This window comes from Pagrus pagrus (genome assembly GCF_965226575.1).
Source record: "Pagrus pagrus genome assembly, chromosome: 12".
NCBI classification, from domain to species: domain Eukaryota; kingdom Metazoa; phylum Chordata; class Actinopteri; order Spariformes; family Sparidae; genus Pagrus; species Pagrus pagrus.
This window is the reverse complement of record NC_140196.1, coordinates 5,978,171-5,996,312: the sequence shown is the minus strand read 5'-3', so window position 1 is coordinate 5,996,312 and position 18,142 is coordinate 5,978,171. Positions and strand designations below refer to the sequence as shown.

Below are 18,142 nucleotides of genomic sequence, written 5' to 3'. Positions count from 1 at the left end.
TCGCAAAAGTGATTTGCGAGCAGTACTTCCCCGCCAATCGTAAATGGAGCTGCGGATTAATTCGCAGTCCTACAGGTCTGTCACTGATTCGGGAAACATGTCAAAAATCCCAGCTTGTGTGTGTTGCAAATACGATAAAACGGGCCTCGAGTATCCCCATCTTCCCTCAAGGACCAAATAGTGGTGTCACATAACCCTAGGGATCTTTGAAAATGCTGCGTATTTTAGGGTCAAAGTTCTACTAAGTGGCAAAAGTAGCCGAAAAGTCAGAGCAGTGGGCACCACAGTGAAACAGGGCATCCCTGCATGTAAAAGAAAATCAGATTTTGTCATTATTGTCATGCAACAGAAAACAGGAACTTGGTCAGGAAGTAGAAAAGTGATCCACCAAAAGCTGACAGAAGAATAAGTGGCAGAATGATTGTTTTTTAACGGAAGACTGACTCTTCAGAGTGGCCCTCAATTCAGCACTGTCTGACTGTATGTGGAATTGACAGGCTGCTTATTTACACATCGCTTCGTAACATTTGCTTATAGGCTGAATGACAAGGCATCTTCAGCGGGCGTGATGTACCACAGACAGTCTTGGTCAGGTTGTTACACTCGTCTGTGCACACTGAGCCTGAACGATATTAGAAAAATCAGCGTTGAATTCTCAAATTCTTCATCGAATTTTCCTTTTCATTTGGGTTTGTTACTGATATACCTGGTTTATATTATTTGTCTTCTTTTATTATGTATGAAAAACCACTATAAATAACATCAGCAATCAGCAATGTGCAATAACATTGTTTGAATTTTGTGATGACAAAATGACTTGCAATAAATCACAAATACTGAAGTGCCCATATTAGCCCTTCTCTCCTTCCTTAGCCACAGTGCTAGCTAACCTTGCAGTCGCTAACATACTGACACCAATTCATTTGCGGGTAGCTGACAATATATGTTGATACATGACCCAGCTCTGTATTGCAATATGGTTTTTTTATATTTTGGACTAAAGTATCATAATGATCAACTGGATTTGGTAGGAATGAAATCTCGGGAGGAGGGGAGGAGAGGATGGGGGAGGTAACGTGGCACAAACATTCTAGATACATTTGTGGCTTCTGTATATAAAGGCTTTGATGCGCCTAAATAAAGATCAGTGCAAGATGCTGTGGCCTTGAAGGATGCCTCGTGTGAAATGGAGTATGAACAAGCAGCATCAGTTTCACTTGTTTTCTTTCAAACCAAGTGATGAGAGAGAGAGGCAGCGGCCTGTCACCAAGATGACCGCAGCCACAGCAGCAATGGGAGGAAGGGAGTGAGGGAGGGAGGGCAGATGGTGAAGAGCAGTGAGGGTTTTGAGCATTCAGCACTGCCTAAAACCAAAACTTATGTTGCATGCATACTCTATGTGAAAACAGGGAGAAGGGATTTATTCTGTGCTCAGTGTCTGCTCTGGAAAATCAGGCAGGTCACATAGAAAGACGAAACCAAGCAGCATGATAAATGAGACACGAGGGAGGCAGGAGAATTACTGTCAAACTCCTCCAAATTAGACCCTCTTAGACCCTTTATCCTCCATACTGACATCATTAAAACATCAGCTCTTCTGCATCAGGTGAATCACAATGTGTGAGCGTGTGCACCTGTTGCATCCGTGTGTGTGCGTGGATGATTACGCTTGCCTTACTGCAGCTGTTTGAAATGGCACTTCCGCACGCATGACTGTAACACTGGAGGGTGATTGAGCGAGTTTTAACCATATTGTTAAAATGAAGTGTTTTTGTGTGTGTCAGTCCAGCTGTGCCACAATTAGGAACGCTCTATTTTTAAGATGCTTCGTCCTAAAAATGTGGCGAAAAGAAAGCTGAATGACTCTAGCATGAAGTAGAACACAAGATGCCTCCTTCAATAAACACCTGAAACAACAGTAATGTTTGTCTAAAAGTATTCACAATATATTTTATTTATTTTATCTATCTTATAGCTGTTGCAAACTGCACTAGATATACAAAAGCACAGTTGTATGTAGACCTGAGGCTTCTGCATGACAAAAAAACATCCATGCAGGAGCTTCTCTCATAGCACGTCACAGTTCGAACCTGGTAAGATCTTAATCCACAACTCTGTCAGTGTCAGTGCCAAGCTCTTAATATTCATCTACACACAGCATCATTACTGACGTTGTTTCAGTAACGTATGTGCAGTACTCACATCTAGACACAAAGTGGCAGTATCATTGTTTATGGATTCATAGATGCACCAACACTTGGGCTACAAAAACTGCAGTTTAAAAGGGACACGTCAGACTGATTCACAGCACCGTATAAACTCACTGTGCAGAGCTGCAGGACTGCTATATTGTGCTGACCTGTGGGTTCATCCCAGCCACGCCTCGAGCAGAGAGAGAGTGTGTGTGTGCATTTAAATGTTCCGAGGATTGAGTGCAATTCCCTCGTGAAGCTGGGAAACTCTAAACACGGTCGACTGAACAGATAACCATATGGGGCATGACTGTCTGCCAAACGCAGCCTACATGACACACACACACACACATACAGAGCTGATACCATCAGCTGTCAGACAGTATCTCAGTCTCAAGAAAGCATCTGTCCCGTCCCGCCAATTTGACTCTTTAAATTATCAGTGCTAATGTGGCACAGTTCATTAAAGCTAGACTGAATGTTATAATTTGTACTACAGCCACACAGACAGAGACTGGATTTTTGAGGCAGATACTAATGTTAACAGTTTGAGAGTGTATTTATTCATAGTGCCTTTATACAAACATTATATATACATATATACTTATTTTTTAATATTTATTATGTAATAATGTGCTGGTAGATATGCGTGTTCTTTAACATAAGTTTTTAATGTAAACATATTTAAAGGGTCCCTTTACACGAAGGAATTGCATGAAAAAAATTACAATCACGATATTATAATCTCATTAAAATACTAGTGATGATAATAATAACAATAATTAACCTAAATTATATATAGCCTGAACAGCATTAAAAAGTGCTTTACGAAAGAAAATAAAACCAGACAAGGCGGATAAAAGAAAATAAGGACAAAAAAATTACATAAACACAGAGAAAGTCAAGACAATAAAATGAAGATCAAATAAATTGGAATGAAAAAGTATAAATAAAAACATATCAAACAGATATATAAGATACATAGTTATCTAAGCACTTCCATCATTGCTTCATCTAAAGAAAAAAGACATTAGATTTTAAGTTGGGATGACCTCATAAAATATGCTAACTTGGTGTAAAATATATAGTTACTCATGACTTCACTGCACAGCCACTTGTGGCCTATATTAACAGACGGACTGATACAGATTGTGCCACTAGGGGATCTATAAGAGGAGATTGCACTATTCTGTTGCAGAAAAGTGCCTTTAGTCAATCAGCCTGGTCTGTCAGAGGTTCAAGAGAGTGGAATACAATTTAAATCAACTGTACTGTATTTGGTTATACTGTTCTTAACAACAATCCTTAAACTGCATGCCTGTTGTTACTTTGTTTTGTGTCCTATTTTGTTTTGTTCATTCTTCTTTTCTTTTGCTTCTTTCGTCTTTCAATTCACACTTTATTACAGACTCAGAGTCCAGATAAAACATCCAGGCTTAAGAAGCCTTTTGAACATCAGATGAAAAATAGCCCTTGGCTAATTCTGGCATATTTACTCATGTACCACCATGTGTTTTTATAAATATGCACTGTCCCTTCTTCAGTAATCTAAACTAACCTAAGCTAAATACAATCAAGGGGGACATCAAGGAAAATGTGCATTATTAATCTGTGTCCTCTGACATTGTGTAGAAGCCACCGACACCGATTTGTTACCGCACGCCCCCTGCTCAATCATCATCATCCAGCTCAACATTATGACAATCCACAAACACAAAAGAACTGCAGTGATGTGAGTACTGGCTGTGTGTGTCTGAAGAAATGTATGTCATCATGCTCATTTTAAGAAAATGTGAGCCTGAGGAGGGAGAAACACCAACTTCTATAGAAGTCAAGGTGACCTGCTGCTGCAGAAGTGGGAGTTGAGGGTTTTGTCAGCACAGACAGGTCCCTGTATTTTTCATCTTACCCACCATCAATTATAAATATCACTGCTGAGTTAAATAGAAGGGGTTTGCCCTTATTCCTCAACATCCATTATACCTGTAATTTACCGTTTTATCCACATGTACCACTCAATTCATATGATTGCAACCTCCCCCTGAGAGAGTCTTTCACTTCTACCAATCCAGGTTAAATTCCTGCCTCCACTCTTTGTCTCCATCTCTGCCTCACTCACTTTCTTGCAGCCCATACCTCTCTAAATTTACTTTGCCACCCACCCTGACATCACTCCCTCATTTTCCATCCCTACCTCAATTCCCTTTCCCTCCCTCCCCTCCCTCCTTTTTGGTTAGCCTCATTCAGAACAAGGCTTTTGTGATTGGCTAGTATTTATATCAACTAGGTCCCAGTGCCACCTGGGACAATGGTCTCCAGTCAGATCCAGGTCACAGCAGGCAGAACCATTCTCCGGCTCTGCACGGATCAGTCCAGTCCAGTCCACTCTAGTCCGGTCCATCTGCCACACAAGCCAGCCTCACAGACAGACATAGCTACTGCACCGACTCACCCACTGGCATCACACACACAGGTAGGTAGGTAGGCACACACGCGCACATCAGCAGGTGCTGCATCACTGCTCTCCTTTGGCTCACACACACACACACACACACACAGGTTGATAGTGGGGGATCTGGCTGACTGCACTAACCTGCATCATGCACACAGGTGAATATTCACACACAGCTTACCTCTGAGCCCAGGAGGACCTCTGTCACAGTGATATCGCCTCTCACAGCAGATGACAACAACACTGGCAGGAAAGACAGGTAAAGGTAAGTGGATGGAGCAGTTACACGTATGTTTGGTAGCAGTGTGAGATACAGCTGCAGTAGATTATAAGTGCAGTATATGATGCACACATGCAAATCATTAGCCATTATGGAGACACACAGTGAGTCTTTGTTATGACAGATGGCATCACTGTCTTTTACATTTGCCTCCACAGCTTTACCAGCTTTATGGCTGGTTTCAAGGGAGTAGTGATACTTTAACAAGCTGAAGTGAGCAGTGACTACATTGTTGAGACTTCCTGTTGCTGTGTGGGTAAATAAATCACAGGGCACAGGTGTAACAACTGGCCCCTCCAAATGTAGGCTAACTTTGCCCCGGTGCTGGTACCCACTCACCGTCAGTGTTTCACAGTATCTAGAGTCGTTTACACAGGATTAACGGAGGATAATCCATTTACAGTATTTGGAGACATGAGTCGCCATCTGTCTGCGTTTAACACAGCGAGGGGAGCCCGTCGGCACCGGCTGACTGCAAAACAAACAAACACTGGGACGGTAAGACGAGCGGGACTTGTGTAAAGAAATGCGACGTCGTTAGCTGACAGTTAGCTGCCATTTTAGTGAGTTGGGGTGCAGGTTAGTTGGCCGTTGGTTGTCACCGAGCGACCTTTAAACTGCGCGCGCACTCGAGCCAGGTTGGTGAGATTTGCTGCCTTCACATGCCGTCGTAAAAACCTACTCCGTTTACAACCCCAGTTTGTGTGAAGGTTTTTATTTAAAGTTAGCGTCAAAGCTAATGAAAGGATTTTTTTTTTTTTTTTTTTTTTTTTTTTTAAAGGCAGAGCTAATATTGTGTTGTGCTGCAGGGCTACAGCGAAGAGGAGACAAAACGCACCAGCAAAGGGTCAAATCGAGGTTAAGTTACGCTAATTAACTTAGCAAGTTGAATAAACGAAACGGAGACGTCCAGTTTGACGCACAATGCCGAGGAATTAGGAACAAAGAAGGCTCAATCACACTGACTAGTATTAACAATGACGGTGATGTATTTACAACGTCACTGAGCGCGCAATCCGCACATTTTTTCCGACAGCACTTGAAAGCAGCGGTTGTGCAAAGGCCATCGCTGCTCCCTCAGACAGGTGAACTACCTGTGTCACTTAAACGCCTCATGGCTACGTGTTGTGTGTTTGACGGTGCTTTCAATTGCTAACCCTCTAAATTTCGCGGTGAGTTTGAGTACCCAGCACTGAAATTTGTTGATCTAATCCCAGCATTGATAAGCCTCAGGTCATGACTAAGCTGCTTGATACTTTGTCTCTGCAGTAATTCGTATTATTAATGACCCGCTGGGTTGTGTCTGCTCACCTCAATGAATTGATGCAGTTCTTGACCTTTTCTCAAACCACTCTTCCAGGAGACTCTTGCTGTGGTGATGGTGAATTATCATCTGAACGCTACCGGCTGACAATGAAGTTTCCAGACTTCCAGAGTACACTTTTATCACCTGCTGTCATCCAACAAACGCGGTAACCTCTTCAAACACCAGCTCTGTTATCCAGCATATTTATTGCCTTATTGCCACCATTCCACTGTACACTACCAGCAGATCCTCAAACATTATCTACCTGTGCAAGGCTCGTCCAGGTGCTGACATTAGCTGTGAACAAGCTTCCTCCTCAGTTCTTCCTGGCTTCACAGGTTCATTCCCAAATGATGCGGACGGACAGCAAAGGCCGAAGCGCCTCCCCGCACAGGATAACCTACAAGTCTGACTTCCATGCCATAAAGTGCTCATTCGACACTGGGACCAAAGCTGCGGCCTCCGCCCAGCGCTCTGCTGTGCACTCAACCAAGTTGCTATCCAGCCTGTCAGATCCCATGATGTCTCACACCAGCACCAGCGCCAGCACAGGCAGCAGAGGGAGGGTTCACAGCACCAGGGGCACCAAGATCAGAGAGAACATCTTCCTGCAAATGGACAGCCAGCAGCTGAAACAAGATGGTGGTCCGGTGCCGAGTTCTGGCCCCACGCCTCTCCTGTCTCCACATATCCCTAGCCTACAGCCCCAGACTTCTCCTTTCTCTGGATCCAGACGATCGGTCGTCAGTTCCTCGTCTGTTCTGAGCACTGTGGCCAATATTTCGACTCCAGAACCCTCTCTGCAAGACAAGCTCTCCAGATCAGAGGACATGTCGGATATCGATAGAGCTGCTCTGGCTCAGAAGTTCTCTGTAACGCGGAAGTTGTTTGAGACCAAGGTGATGGAGGGTGAAGGGCAGGTTTCGAAAGGCAGGGTGAGCAAGGGGATGGCAGATGGGAAAGGAGAAGAGGAAGAGGTGGGAGGAGGCGTCAGCCAGGTGGAGAAGGCGGAAGAAGCAAGTGGGAATAGGAAGCGTACAGAGACGGATTGCTTTGATGAAGACAAATCCATAAACCCACCCATCATAAATATTTCCTCGGTGACGCCTCCTGCACAGGCCTCATTGACAAGGCACCCTAAATCTCCTTTATCGAATGGCTCTAGCGAGGACTCTAGTACATCCCCCTCCTATCTTGACAAACATGGTCAAACCACAGCATCCCAAACAGAGAAACAAACTGCAGATCTCAACCTCTGCTTGACCCCTGAGCAGCCGGTGAGGGCAGAACTAGTGGACATAAAGAACGAGTCATCAGAAAGTGACGAGAACGAAGAAGAAAAGGAGCGAAAAGAGGCCAAAAACTGGCTTAACGCTGAGGAGCAGAAGTATGTGAACAGAGAACGTGTGCAGGACCTAGTGGATGATGTTTTTGAAGAGCCCTACATGGAAACAACATCAGCGGGCCCAAGAGCAGGAGACTGCAGGCCAGTCGTTCCCACAGAAGAGCACCAGAAGGAGTTCCCCGTCAGCATGCCATGTAAAAAAGAAACTGAGGATGTAGGAGGAGAAGGTGGAGGAGACAAGTATCGGCAGGTGAATGAACAATGGGAGGAGCAGAGGGCTGAGAAAACATGCACAGGAAAGGGGGATGACGGAGAGAAAAACACAGAAGAAGAAGTGGAAGAAAGTGCTGGAAGGAAAGGAAGAGGCATGATGGAAGAGGACGGGGAAGTTGATTCGTACAGCGTGGGAAAGAGGAAAGGCGGAGAAGAGGAATGCAAACAAAGTCAAGAGAAGGAAAGAAGTGAAAAAGAAGAGAAAAGTGAGAAGGAGGGGCACGTCAGTGAGGAGGTCGGCGATGGAAAAGATGTCCAAGGAGGCAAAGAGGACCAGACGGGATCTGCGTCTGTCTGTGGGATTGAGAACGAGGCTTTCGTGTACGAGCAGGATTCCCAGTCTCATCCAGAGCAATCACCAAAAGAGGATGGGGAAGACGCTACACATGCAGAAGATCAGCTTTTATCAGAATACCTGGAAATCCCCGGTGTGCCTGAAGAGGTCGATGAGGAAGATGAGGATGCAGCGGAAGCCACGAGGAGAAAGGTCAGGTTCTCCTCAGCACCAATCAAGGTAATGGAAAATTCAACAAATCCAACAGCTTTCAGCTTTTACTGCTCAGTTTACTGACAGCTGCAGGGTCACTTGTCACTAAATTCATGCATATACAGAAGCCTTTTATTGTAGATTTGTGTGACTGTCGCTTAAAGCTGGAATTTGAATCCATATAAGAGAAGTGTTAGCCCCAAAGACATGTTTCTAATCCATTAGAAGAGGAGGAGGAGGAGGACAGGCAAGACCCCACATGCTTCATGCTGTCAGCTCAGAGTTTCCTCAATACAAACGCACAGAAAACATTCCTGTGGGCGTGCATGGCATTCATCGGGCTCAACTTGTGAATAACTATTGTCAGAGGAGTCAGTGTTGTGTCAGTAATTGTCACATGGAAGCTTTGTGTGTGTTTATCTTGAGATTTATTGCAATCTCTCATTACGTTGGTGCAGTTTGCTCAAGACTCTGCACTTCCTGAATCTCCCACTCTTGACAGATTTGCCAACATAATCAGTGGCTCGTTGAGGGAATATTTGCAGTAGGTCTGCTGGATGGTACACACACACTGGCTGTCAATGCGTAAAACAGTAGGCCTATGTTCAGTAGGACTAAATTTGACATGTGTTGACATAAGCCGAGTACGGTGCAGTGTCTTGAATTGTGTATTTAACACTGTCTTTCAGGTGTTCTGCATGTATTCCAACTCAGAGTACGACAGACACAATGAGGACATCGACCCCGTGTCCGCCTCGGCTGAGTTTGAGCTGGAGAAGAGAGTGGACAGGATGGATGTGTTTCCAGTGGAGATAGAAAAGGGTGTGCATCCATATGGGAAACAAAAGAAATCCTGTAAAATATCATGTGTGATCAAGGCTAATAGGTTACAAAACAGGATTATTATCATTAGAGATGCACAGATTTACTTTTCTTCAATTCTGATCCGATTCAATACCTGAATTTTGATATCTGCTGATATATATAAATACTGGTACCAGACCTCCTTATTGTTGCCTCCAAATGCTATGGCAACTCCTTTTTTTAAAAAAACTTGAACGAATCAAGCGTACATCAGTGCAGTATGAACTACTAGTCAGTCGATTTCTTTACATGAGCTCAAAAGTAACAAGAGAATTTTAAGGAGTGTAGTTGGAAATTGACAATAAATCTATCTAAACTATGGAATCTGGACCGGTATAAGATCAATAGCTGATTAGATCTGTCCCGACTCAAATTATCACGATATTGTAAGCGTCCACTCTAAAATCATTTATCAACACGATCACCCTTACACCAAGTGTGGAATGTATCAACTTGTACTCAGGATTGTATATCACACAGAATCCAGTGGTAGAAAAAAGGAACTGCAGACAGAAAGCATGGCAACTTCACATTTTCAGTTTAATTTGTATGTGAGAATTTAGACCTTTTCTACACATTATTGACAAATGATAGCCCAGGTTTCTCCTATACGGTGTTTTTCCATCTTATCATTACAAATTTTGGTGCACAGTTCCTCCCCTGACTGTTAATTTCCAGGATGAAATCCAAATTGTTTCCCCCGTAGGTGACGACGGTCTGGGCATCAGTATCATAGGAATGGGTGTAGGAGCTGACCAGGGACTGGAAAAACTGGGAATCTTTGTCAAGACCGTCACTGAGGGAGGAGCAACACAGAAGGATGGAAGGTGCATTTCAGCATCAGTCTGTTTGTATGGCTGATTCAGTGTTGCTCTAATTACATGAGATCTTCTTTTGTGTTTGTGTGCGTTAGGATTCAGGTGAATGACCAGATAGTAGAAGTGGATGGGGTGAGCTTGGTTGGAGTCTCGCAGCTGTTTGCAGCCACAGTCCTGAAGAATACATCCGGCCTCGTCAAGTAAGTTGTCATACGTCAGTGCATTGTTGGTGTGCTGTTGTTTCTTTCTCACTACTTGCATGAATCGCTGCCACTTTGGGAGAGTTGGAGTGTAAAGTCTGTGATTTGGAGGCGAGCTATTACAGTGCATTCTTGGCCTGTATTTGATTTGTCAGTTAAAGATAAAAACGAACTTCATCTGATCAGTAACACAGTCACAGTTCTGAATGTTTGTTACATAATGAAGTTATTTAAAGACAGTGGAAGCGAGATAAATATAATTTTTCTCCACTCAGATGTTGTTTTTAAAGAGCCATGCCAGTCCCTTCACACCGCTCAGTTACACAGGATATATACTTGACATAACTAAACATATCACAGTCTTTAGATTGTCTGCCAGCCTTTTCATATTGGAAGCACTTGTATAACACCTGAGGTTGTAGGTTTCGGACGCCCGGCAGCATCTTGGCATTTTAAAGCCAGAAATGACTGCATTACTTTTTCCTTGCTCGCTGAAAAATCATTTTTCTGACAACAAAACTTGTCACATGGTGGCTTATTAGCAACAACTGCAAAACTGTGATTTGAGTGTCTGTAAACAGGCCAACATTGACTGCCCGTCCAGATCAGTTTTTCAAAAGGTCAAAACACACAGAAAAATCTACGTTTTAAGAAAGAGCTGCGTATCTGTGGAATAGGCATAGTTTTAAAAACTATGCTTGCAAAAGGAGACATTTTGCCACAGGTGAAAATGATCAAATGAACAATGACTTATTGTGCATGCTGGCTCACTGCCACACATGTTGTCATTAATGTAATTAGTGAAACCTGTGCTTCAAAATGTCTGCTGTGAAAAAGGCTGGTGTCATTGCTCACAGCTCCAACTGATTACTCCTTGTCGGCTGCAGGTTTTTGATTGGCCGAGAGAAAGAGGGCGTGGAGAGCGAGGTGGCGCGACTGATCAATGAAAGTCTGGAGATGGACAAAACATCAGGAAAGGTGTGTTTTCTCAAAGAGGAGTTGAGTTTTTAGTCGTGTTAACGTCTCCATTTGGCTTGACTGTGCTGCGCTCTGTGTGTTTCATACATGAAGGGCGGAAGAGCGAGCGGAGATTATTATAATGACAGTAGCATGTCAGAGAGGGGCTCAATGGCTGAGGAAGAGGAGGAAGATGAAGAGGAGGATGTGTCTGCTCTTTCCAGCCTGGACAACTACCAGCTCTGCCTCAAATACCAGCAGGTACTTTACATTCAACATGCATTTATTGATTTACATCCATAAATCAGGAATACACAGTAAATTATTCAATATACAACAAATCAAACCAAATGGTTTAGAATTCAAGTTTTATGCTGTGAAAAAAGTAGTTGTCAGTACCAGCGGCGGGGCCAAGCCTTCATGACGCTTGTTACGACTTGTTTAGTTGTTGCTTCTTCATCTGTTATTTACGACCCACATGTTTTGCATCTTTGCAATGTACTTGAACGAAATTATCTTTGTTTTCATTTTTTACCAACTGCTGCTCAGTAACGCAGCGATATGTCTGGATGCTGTTTGATCGGCTGAGGCTACTTTTATTGCGTACTGCAGCTGCCCTTGCGAAGTACATGCTGTAGCATGCAGTATGCATACAATTGGGACATACTACTTGGTCAAGACAGTGTGCTCTGAACTTTGACCCTCTTGCTCCCATATTCAATTGCAGCCTCAGCAGACAATTTTGGCGTACAAAGAAAAGCTTCTAACGCTTGAATGCGCCGTCAGTGAGCTGTCAAATGTGTCTGCTCTGCCGGCTTTGTTTATATTCATGCGACACACCGTGATGTATGTTTTGCTGAGCAGAGGAGTGTGGGTCAGATTAGCCAGAAAAGCATGCTGGATCTGGATTTGGATCTTTTTGGCTTACTGCAATTCACATACTTCGTATTGGGAAGTACCAAATCTTTTTCTGGCATACCACACAGTATGGTGGTATGGGTATTGGAATGCAGGTTAAGTGTGAACGTGCTGGGAATGAACAGTTTTGACATTGAGTGAGAGTCAAGTCAAGAAGCTGACGTCCAAGTCAAGTTGTCTTTTTGACTTTTTGTCAAGTCTAAAGCCATTAAGTTTGTGACTCGATTTTTTTTGTCATGTGATTCAAGTCCACACCTCTGGACAGTACTGCCCCTTGCCTGTAATGCAGAACTAGTAAAAGGGTATCTTTATTCTCTGTTTTCTGACTTTGCAGCTTCAATCAAAACTACGAAGCCGAGCAGCCCAGCTTCACCACGCCAGAGAAAAGGTAGGTCACTCACATGCTGAGATTGAGATCACTCTCACACACGCACACAAACCAATAACTGGTGCTCACTTTTAATACACTACCTTTTGCATCCACATTTGGAACAGTCTGACCCATTTAACTGTGTGTGAGATGGCTCGGTGTGGAGTTACTGGGACACGGGCCGCGCTCCAACACTTCTCGCCGTCAGCCCTGCTTTTCTGCCTTTGCATTGAAGTAATCACCGCTGTGACATAACTGGGTTGGCGAAATGAAAATCTGGCTTTCTTCTATCCAACTGTGTTAGATCAGTGACTACTTCATCTGTTGTATGAAAGCGTTTGAAGTTAAGAGGATTGAAGAAGTATACATTTTCTCCAAGACTAAGAATAGTTTTTGACACGGGTGTTTTTTTGTTCCTTTGTGCATAAAACTTTTATCGCAGACGTCATTCATAAAAATGGAATAATCTGTTCTTCTTACTGTATGTCTGTTAAGTTAAGGGCATTGGAAGAACAGCAGGCCTGTTGGGAGAGCCAGAAGGAGGAGTTGGAGCAAAGAGCAGAGGATGGAGAAGAGAAAGCTGACAAAATAGAGAAGTACGATGCTACAGACTGGCTCCTGCATATCTGTATGATTAGTGTATAAATGCAGATTTGTAAAGAACTGGCTTAAAGACAGAGTGGGAGCCTGAAACCTACAAAAAGCATAATCACATTAAGCAACATTATAAGGACTATAATGATGGTTAAGAGGGTTCTAACGCCCCTCACTCTTTTTTTTCAGGTATTGGCAAGAGGCCCAGACACTGTGCAGGGTTGTGAGCCAGCGACTGGCTGATGCCCAGAGCCAAGCAGAAAGCTTGGAGATCAAATACAGCAAGGCCAAGAGACTGGTCCGAGAATACCAGTGCAGGTTTTTATCCAATCCATCCAAATATTTCTCTGACAATGTGGAACATTACTTCTAAGTCTCTTGGACTGTGCTGTGTAAGCTGGCAAAATTATGCATGTCCTCCCAGATTTTGACTAAAACTTTTTCAAATAATTTTTTTCAGAGATGAGGAGGGGGAGAAAAGAGAAGCCGATATGAAGAGAGAAATGGAGGAGAGAGATAAGCAGCACAGAGAGACAGTTGAAAGACTGCAGAGCCAGGTGAGACTTCTCAGTCCTGTATGGATTTACTTTACTCAACCTGCCATTTCTCTGTTGTCATTGTTTCACTCTGTTTATCACAGATAGCACAGCTGGAGGGGAAAGAGCCAGACAGACAGAACCACTCTGTGGAGTCTTCAGTCACAGGTAAGCAGCTAAATTACCGTGGAGTGTAAGCTTTATGTGACTGTATGTCTCTTGTTGTGTCGCTGCTGGCAAGGAAAGAGTGAAAGTGTTCATTTTTAGAGTTTTGACGCGGTTAAGATTTGAAATTAACATTATAGTTTATAAAGTTGCATCAACTTCAGTCTCGCTTTTTAGATGTGTTTTTGGAATAAAGATGTTATTGATCACACTGTAACTATAAAATGAAACTAACATGAAGCCAATAACCACAAAATCAGAGTACCAGTGTATTAAAAAGTAACCAAAATTAATAGTTTTCCTAAAAGTAAAGATATCGTGATAAAATATTACTATAGTAAAAGTGAAAGTCACTCATACAAATGGTACTTGAGTAAAAGTCTTAACTGATATAACTGTCGAACAATAAATGTACATGCAATTATTATTTTTCTGATTATCAGAACCAGTATTTTCTGATTGCCAAATAATAAATAATTTTAAAAATGTGCTACCTCGACTCTGATGCAGTAGGCAATCTACTTAACTAGTAACTAATAAATGTAGTCAAGCAAAAAAGTACAATATTTAACTCTGGCATCTCCTGTCATAGAAAATAGCTACTTCTAGAAGTGACAAGTTAAGATTATATCTGTTAATGTGTCTTTCATCTAATTAATGGAAGCGCATGTTCAATGAGATCTGGCTCAAGGACAGATGTTGGTTAAAGCCTGTTGAAAATAACAAATGTGAAGCCAGCTGCAGCTGTTAAGACAGTAGAGTTGCATTTGAAGACACCAGACTATGCCTGACATCACCCAACATCGTTCTGTATTCAGGACGCAACCCACTCTGTGACCTCAAGACAGTGGGTTAAGGTTAAAGGGTTGTTGTTGTTGTTTTCCTGCACGTATTGATGTGAAGTGGGTCTTGAATTGCAATCATAATGGTCTTCAAAAGTCATAAATTTAACTTGTTGAAACCTGCAGGAACCAAGTTTTTGTGCTGTTTAAACACTGTAAATCAAGTGAGAAATGTTTTTTTTTAACATCTTGAATAAAAAATGTGCTTTTTCACTGAGCAAAATGGATTGTGTTTGTGTCTCAGGTCCAGACTGGAACATTCCAGTTCCCGATACAGGACGTCTCGACTCCAGTGCTCACATAGCCAGAGCTCAGCTGGCCCAGAAATCCAAGCGCCACCCGCCCTCTCGAGACAAACTGAGAGAGAGCTTTAGAAAGCAGGTAGGAGACGGAGCCGTAAAACTGACTTTTCAATTTTCTGTTTCTAACTGTGAAACTTACACACACGCGTGTCCTTGTGCTGCTTTCAGGAAGAAGACGCTCAGAAACACCAGGCGAGCCGCTCGCTGTCTGCTCCCACAGCGGTCCAAAGGAGCAGCAGAAGTGACCTGTCCAGCACCTCGTCTTTCTCCGCCCTCAGTCCTCAACCTCCCACCAGCCTCGTCTTCACGCCTCCCATTTACATCAACGACATGGTCACTCCGTCTCTCTCACAATCCTCATCCGCATCCAGAAAGTCCAAAAGGAAATTTCCCGACTTCAGGTGCAGGGTCTCGGTCTCGCTATGTAGTTTATAGATTCAGCCATAGTAAAGTTCTGCTTATTTGCCTTTAATGATTTATAATTTGCTAATTTTTTTAGTGGCCTTCGCAAGTCTCTCAGCAAAAGGAGAAGTGAGAAACACCGCAAGAGATCCATAACCAACAGGTGTGATGTCACATGTGCACAAAAAAATAGAAAAATGGAGATTAACATTAAATTATTTCATACCTGACGATCCATACCATACAGTTTTTAAGTATTGATTTTTTTTTTATGCACTTTTGTATTTTATACACTTAAATACTGAAAAGAAACACCAGATATTTGAAAAGGAGAAATATTGATATCACTGTTCTCCAGCAGGGGGTCGTGTGGTGACCTGGTGGACGAGCCGACAGGAGTTTCTCCGTCGGGTTCAGTCACCTCCATGCCTTCTTGCCTGCCCTTTCCCTGGTTTGGGGAGCGAGGGCGAGAAAAAGAAGAGGTTGAGAGAGGCAGGGAGAGACTTCGATCTGTGTCCAGCAGCAGTTTACCGTACCTGACCACCACGGGTAGAAGAGATCAGGTGAGAAGACGTGAAGGACTCCACTACATGCTAACACGTACTTGGACTAACATGGTTATAAATTAGGCTCTCTGCATGCCGTCTTCCTGCTCTGTCCGAACTTCCTGATGTGAATATCTCAAATAAACACACTTGCATGGGTTTGAAGTACAGGCGGCCTTTTTCTCTTGCTTCCAGAGCATTGGCTCTCCGGTGTGCAGCTCCAGCATGGTGGGTCATGTCTCTGATCTGTCCCTCTCCGGGCACTCTCACACTTTCACCTTTTCCTCCTCTGAGGTGAGTCTGTCCCTTTTTCATTTTCTTTACTTCTTTCTTACTTTCTCCCTGATGGTGTTCTCTCCGTCCAGTCATTTGTTTCCCCAAGTCTACTCTCTGCTTTAATTAAAGTTTCCTCTAATTGATCTCCTTCTCCTCTCCCTCACTCTGTCTGCGTCTCGTCTCTGGTGTCCTGTCAGACGTTGGACGATGACCCAGTTCCCAGCAATAACAACAACCAGTGGCAAAGTCGGCCCATCTTGGAGTGGAACAGTCAGCAGGTGTGTCTGTGGTTAGTCGCCATGAACATGGAGCAGTACGCGCCTGAGTTCACTGCCAGAGGTGTGGACGGGACACAGCTGCTCAACTTAGACAGTGAGAAACTTAAGGTGAGTGGGTAAGATTATACCAAGGGAAAGCTAATAATCAATCAAACGTGCTAGGCAAAGATGCAATCCTTCTGCACTCTTGCTCCATCTTGTCACCTTCAATTAACAACTTTTTGTATTCTAATATATAGAGTAATCACTTTAGTTGTCAACTTTATAATTTATTTATTTATTTACACCATGATTTAAAAAAAATATATTAACATCTTATTTGTTCCCATAACACTGCCATCCCAGACTAACAAAAACCTCCAGACTTTATTCTATATTTTCAGTGAACTTATTCAGATTCCTTTTATTATACATGTATACATGACATTTTTTATTTCTCACAGGTGACCAAATTCCCTTTAAGTATGTATTTTTTTTTCTTTTACCTGGGCTGTTTATATTTCAGATTTATTTATATAAGCTCTAAATGCTGCTTCTATTTGGAAATTCATAATAAAAAATTGGGAAACAACGACTGCTAAATACAGACCAACCCAAGATAAATATTTAAGAGATTTAAAAAAATCTAATAAGGATATATCAGAACTTTTTAGCATAGGTGTATATAACAGAAACAAACATAAGGACTACTTTATTTGGTTGTTTGCAGAGTTGTAACCAGGATCAGTACTGAGCGGTTAATACACTTTTGTGTCCACATTGTCTCTTAATTAACTCACAAATATCTTTAGTGTATTTGTGCTGTATTTTATTGTTACTCATCAGTCAACGTACACTATATGGTGATACCATTCCACCTGTGATAAATAATATGGGCTATGCTGATATATCTGCTAGGCTCTACTGGTAATTTCTACCATAGTGAGGCTTCTTCGGTCTCTTAATGAGCCTAAACCACATTTGTTTGCAATTAAGACAATATTTGATCAAGTGAAATGTTCAAATTAACCTGCATTTGAACAGAATCCACGTTCTTCTGTTTACATTCACATGCATCCTCCATCTATTTCCTGTTTTGTTTTGTTTTTTTCTGCTGTCAGGCTCTGGGGGTGTGCAGCCAAAGTGACCGGTCTGCCATCAAGAAGAAGCTGAAGGAGATGAAGAAGAGCGAGGAGAAAGAACAGAAGAAAGGAGAGAGGAAGCAGAAAGAGGGAAAGGAGAAGGACAAAATTGCATTTTTGGAGAGCGAAGAAAAGGAGAAGGCGAGGCTGATGATGGAGAAGTCTGTTAAAGACGCCAGACGCAGCGGCAAAACTGTCAGAACCGAGTCGATCTTATAAAGGTGATGTCGGAGCTGCACTACCAGCATGAGGATAAACTTGAAGCAATCTGTGTTTAGTTAAAAGAAACAGCTAGATCTACTGCACACATCTCGTCTCTAATAGTTATTTAAGATGCAGAACACTGGTTGGATTTTAATGGATAGCACCAAAGTTCACGCTCACAGCAAACGTGCGTCTCTCTGTACATGTCGGGTGTAAAATGTGGGACAAGTTGCTGCTGTTTTACACTGATGTTTTGTTTTTTTTAATCATGATTTTAATATTTAACAATGTGCTGATTTAAGCACGCAGATACTTGCTGTAAATGCTTTTTTATGTATTAATAAATAATGCTTTAAACTTCTTCCGGGTACTTTTTTTAAAAAAAAACTCTTTCATTTGTCTTTGAATAAGCACA

General features: G+C 42.6%; 2 protein-coding genes across 11 annotated transcripts in view; one reads left to right on the top strand and one right to left on the bottom strand.

Moving 5' to 3' along the window:
- LOC311266310 (rap guanine nucleotide exchange factor 4-like) overlaps positions 1-5,353 on the bottom strand; it is a 29,424-nt gene extending 24,071 nt beyond the window's left edge. For all 6 annotated transcript variants that reach the window (XM_084368604.1, XM_084368605.1, XM_084368606.1 and 3 more), the window contains exons 1-2: positions 5,264-5,353; positions 4,826-4,887 (exon numbers count right to left, since the gene is read on the bottom strand). The gene's annotated coding sequence lies outside the window, so the exon portion shown is untranslated. The remainder of the gene's footprint in view (positions 1-4,825; positions 4,888-5,263) is intronic.
- Positions 4,445-18,088, top strand: LOC311266307 (uncharacterized protein). Of its 5 annotated transcripts, none has more exons than XM_084368600.1 (20): positions 4,445-4,665; positions 4,803-4,909; positions 6,285-8,362; positions 9,025-9,157; positions 9,906-10,026; positions 10,113-10,217; positions 11,105-11,195; positions 11,289-11,435; positions 12,427-12,480; positions 12,958-13,058; positions 13,246-13,374; positions 13,517-13,613; positions 13,697-13,760; positions 14,844-14,980; positions 15,070-15,302; positions 15,401-15,466; positions 15,665-15,866; positions 16,044-16,142; positions 16,322-16,510; positions 17,503-18,088. In XM_084368600.1, exons 3-20 carry the CDS (start codon positions 6,581-6,583, stop codon positions 17,740-17,742), a joined length of 3,990 nt encoding a protein of 1,329 aa, XP_084224726.1. In that variant the 5' UTR covers positions 4,445-4,665; positions 4,803-4,909; positions 6,285-6,580; the 3' UTR covers positions 17,743-18,088. The 5 variants fall into 5 exon arrangements, with proteins under 5 accessions (XP_084224726.1, XP_084224723.1, XP_084224727.1 ...); XM_084368597.1 differs by having other exon boundaries at positions 15,662-15,866; XM_084368601.1 differs by lacking the exon at positions 16,044-16,142 and having other exon boundaries at positions 4,446-4,665; positions 15,662-15,866.
- Positions 18,089-18,142: the final 54 nt, after the last annotated feature.

What these genes read in the sequence shown, in the direction of transcription:
- LOC311266307 (XM_084368597.1), top strand. Translation starts at nt 6,581, where the DNA reads ATGATGCGGACGGACAGCAAAGGCCGAAGCGCCTCCCCGCACAGGATA. An exon ending in TTGAAAGACTGCAGAGCCAG is followed by an intron (nt 13,614 to 13,696) that starts GTGAGACTTCTC and finishes TGTTTATCACAG; the next exon opens with ATAGCACAGCTGGAGGGGAA. An exon ending in TAGACAGTGAGAAACTTAAG is followed by an intron (nt 16,511 to 17,502) that starts GTGAGTGGGTAA and finishes TTCTGCTGTCAG; the next exon opens with GCTCTGGGGGTGTGCAGCCA.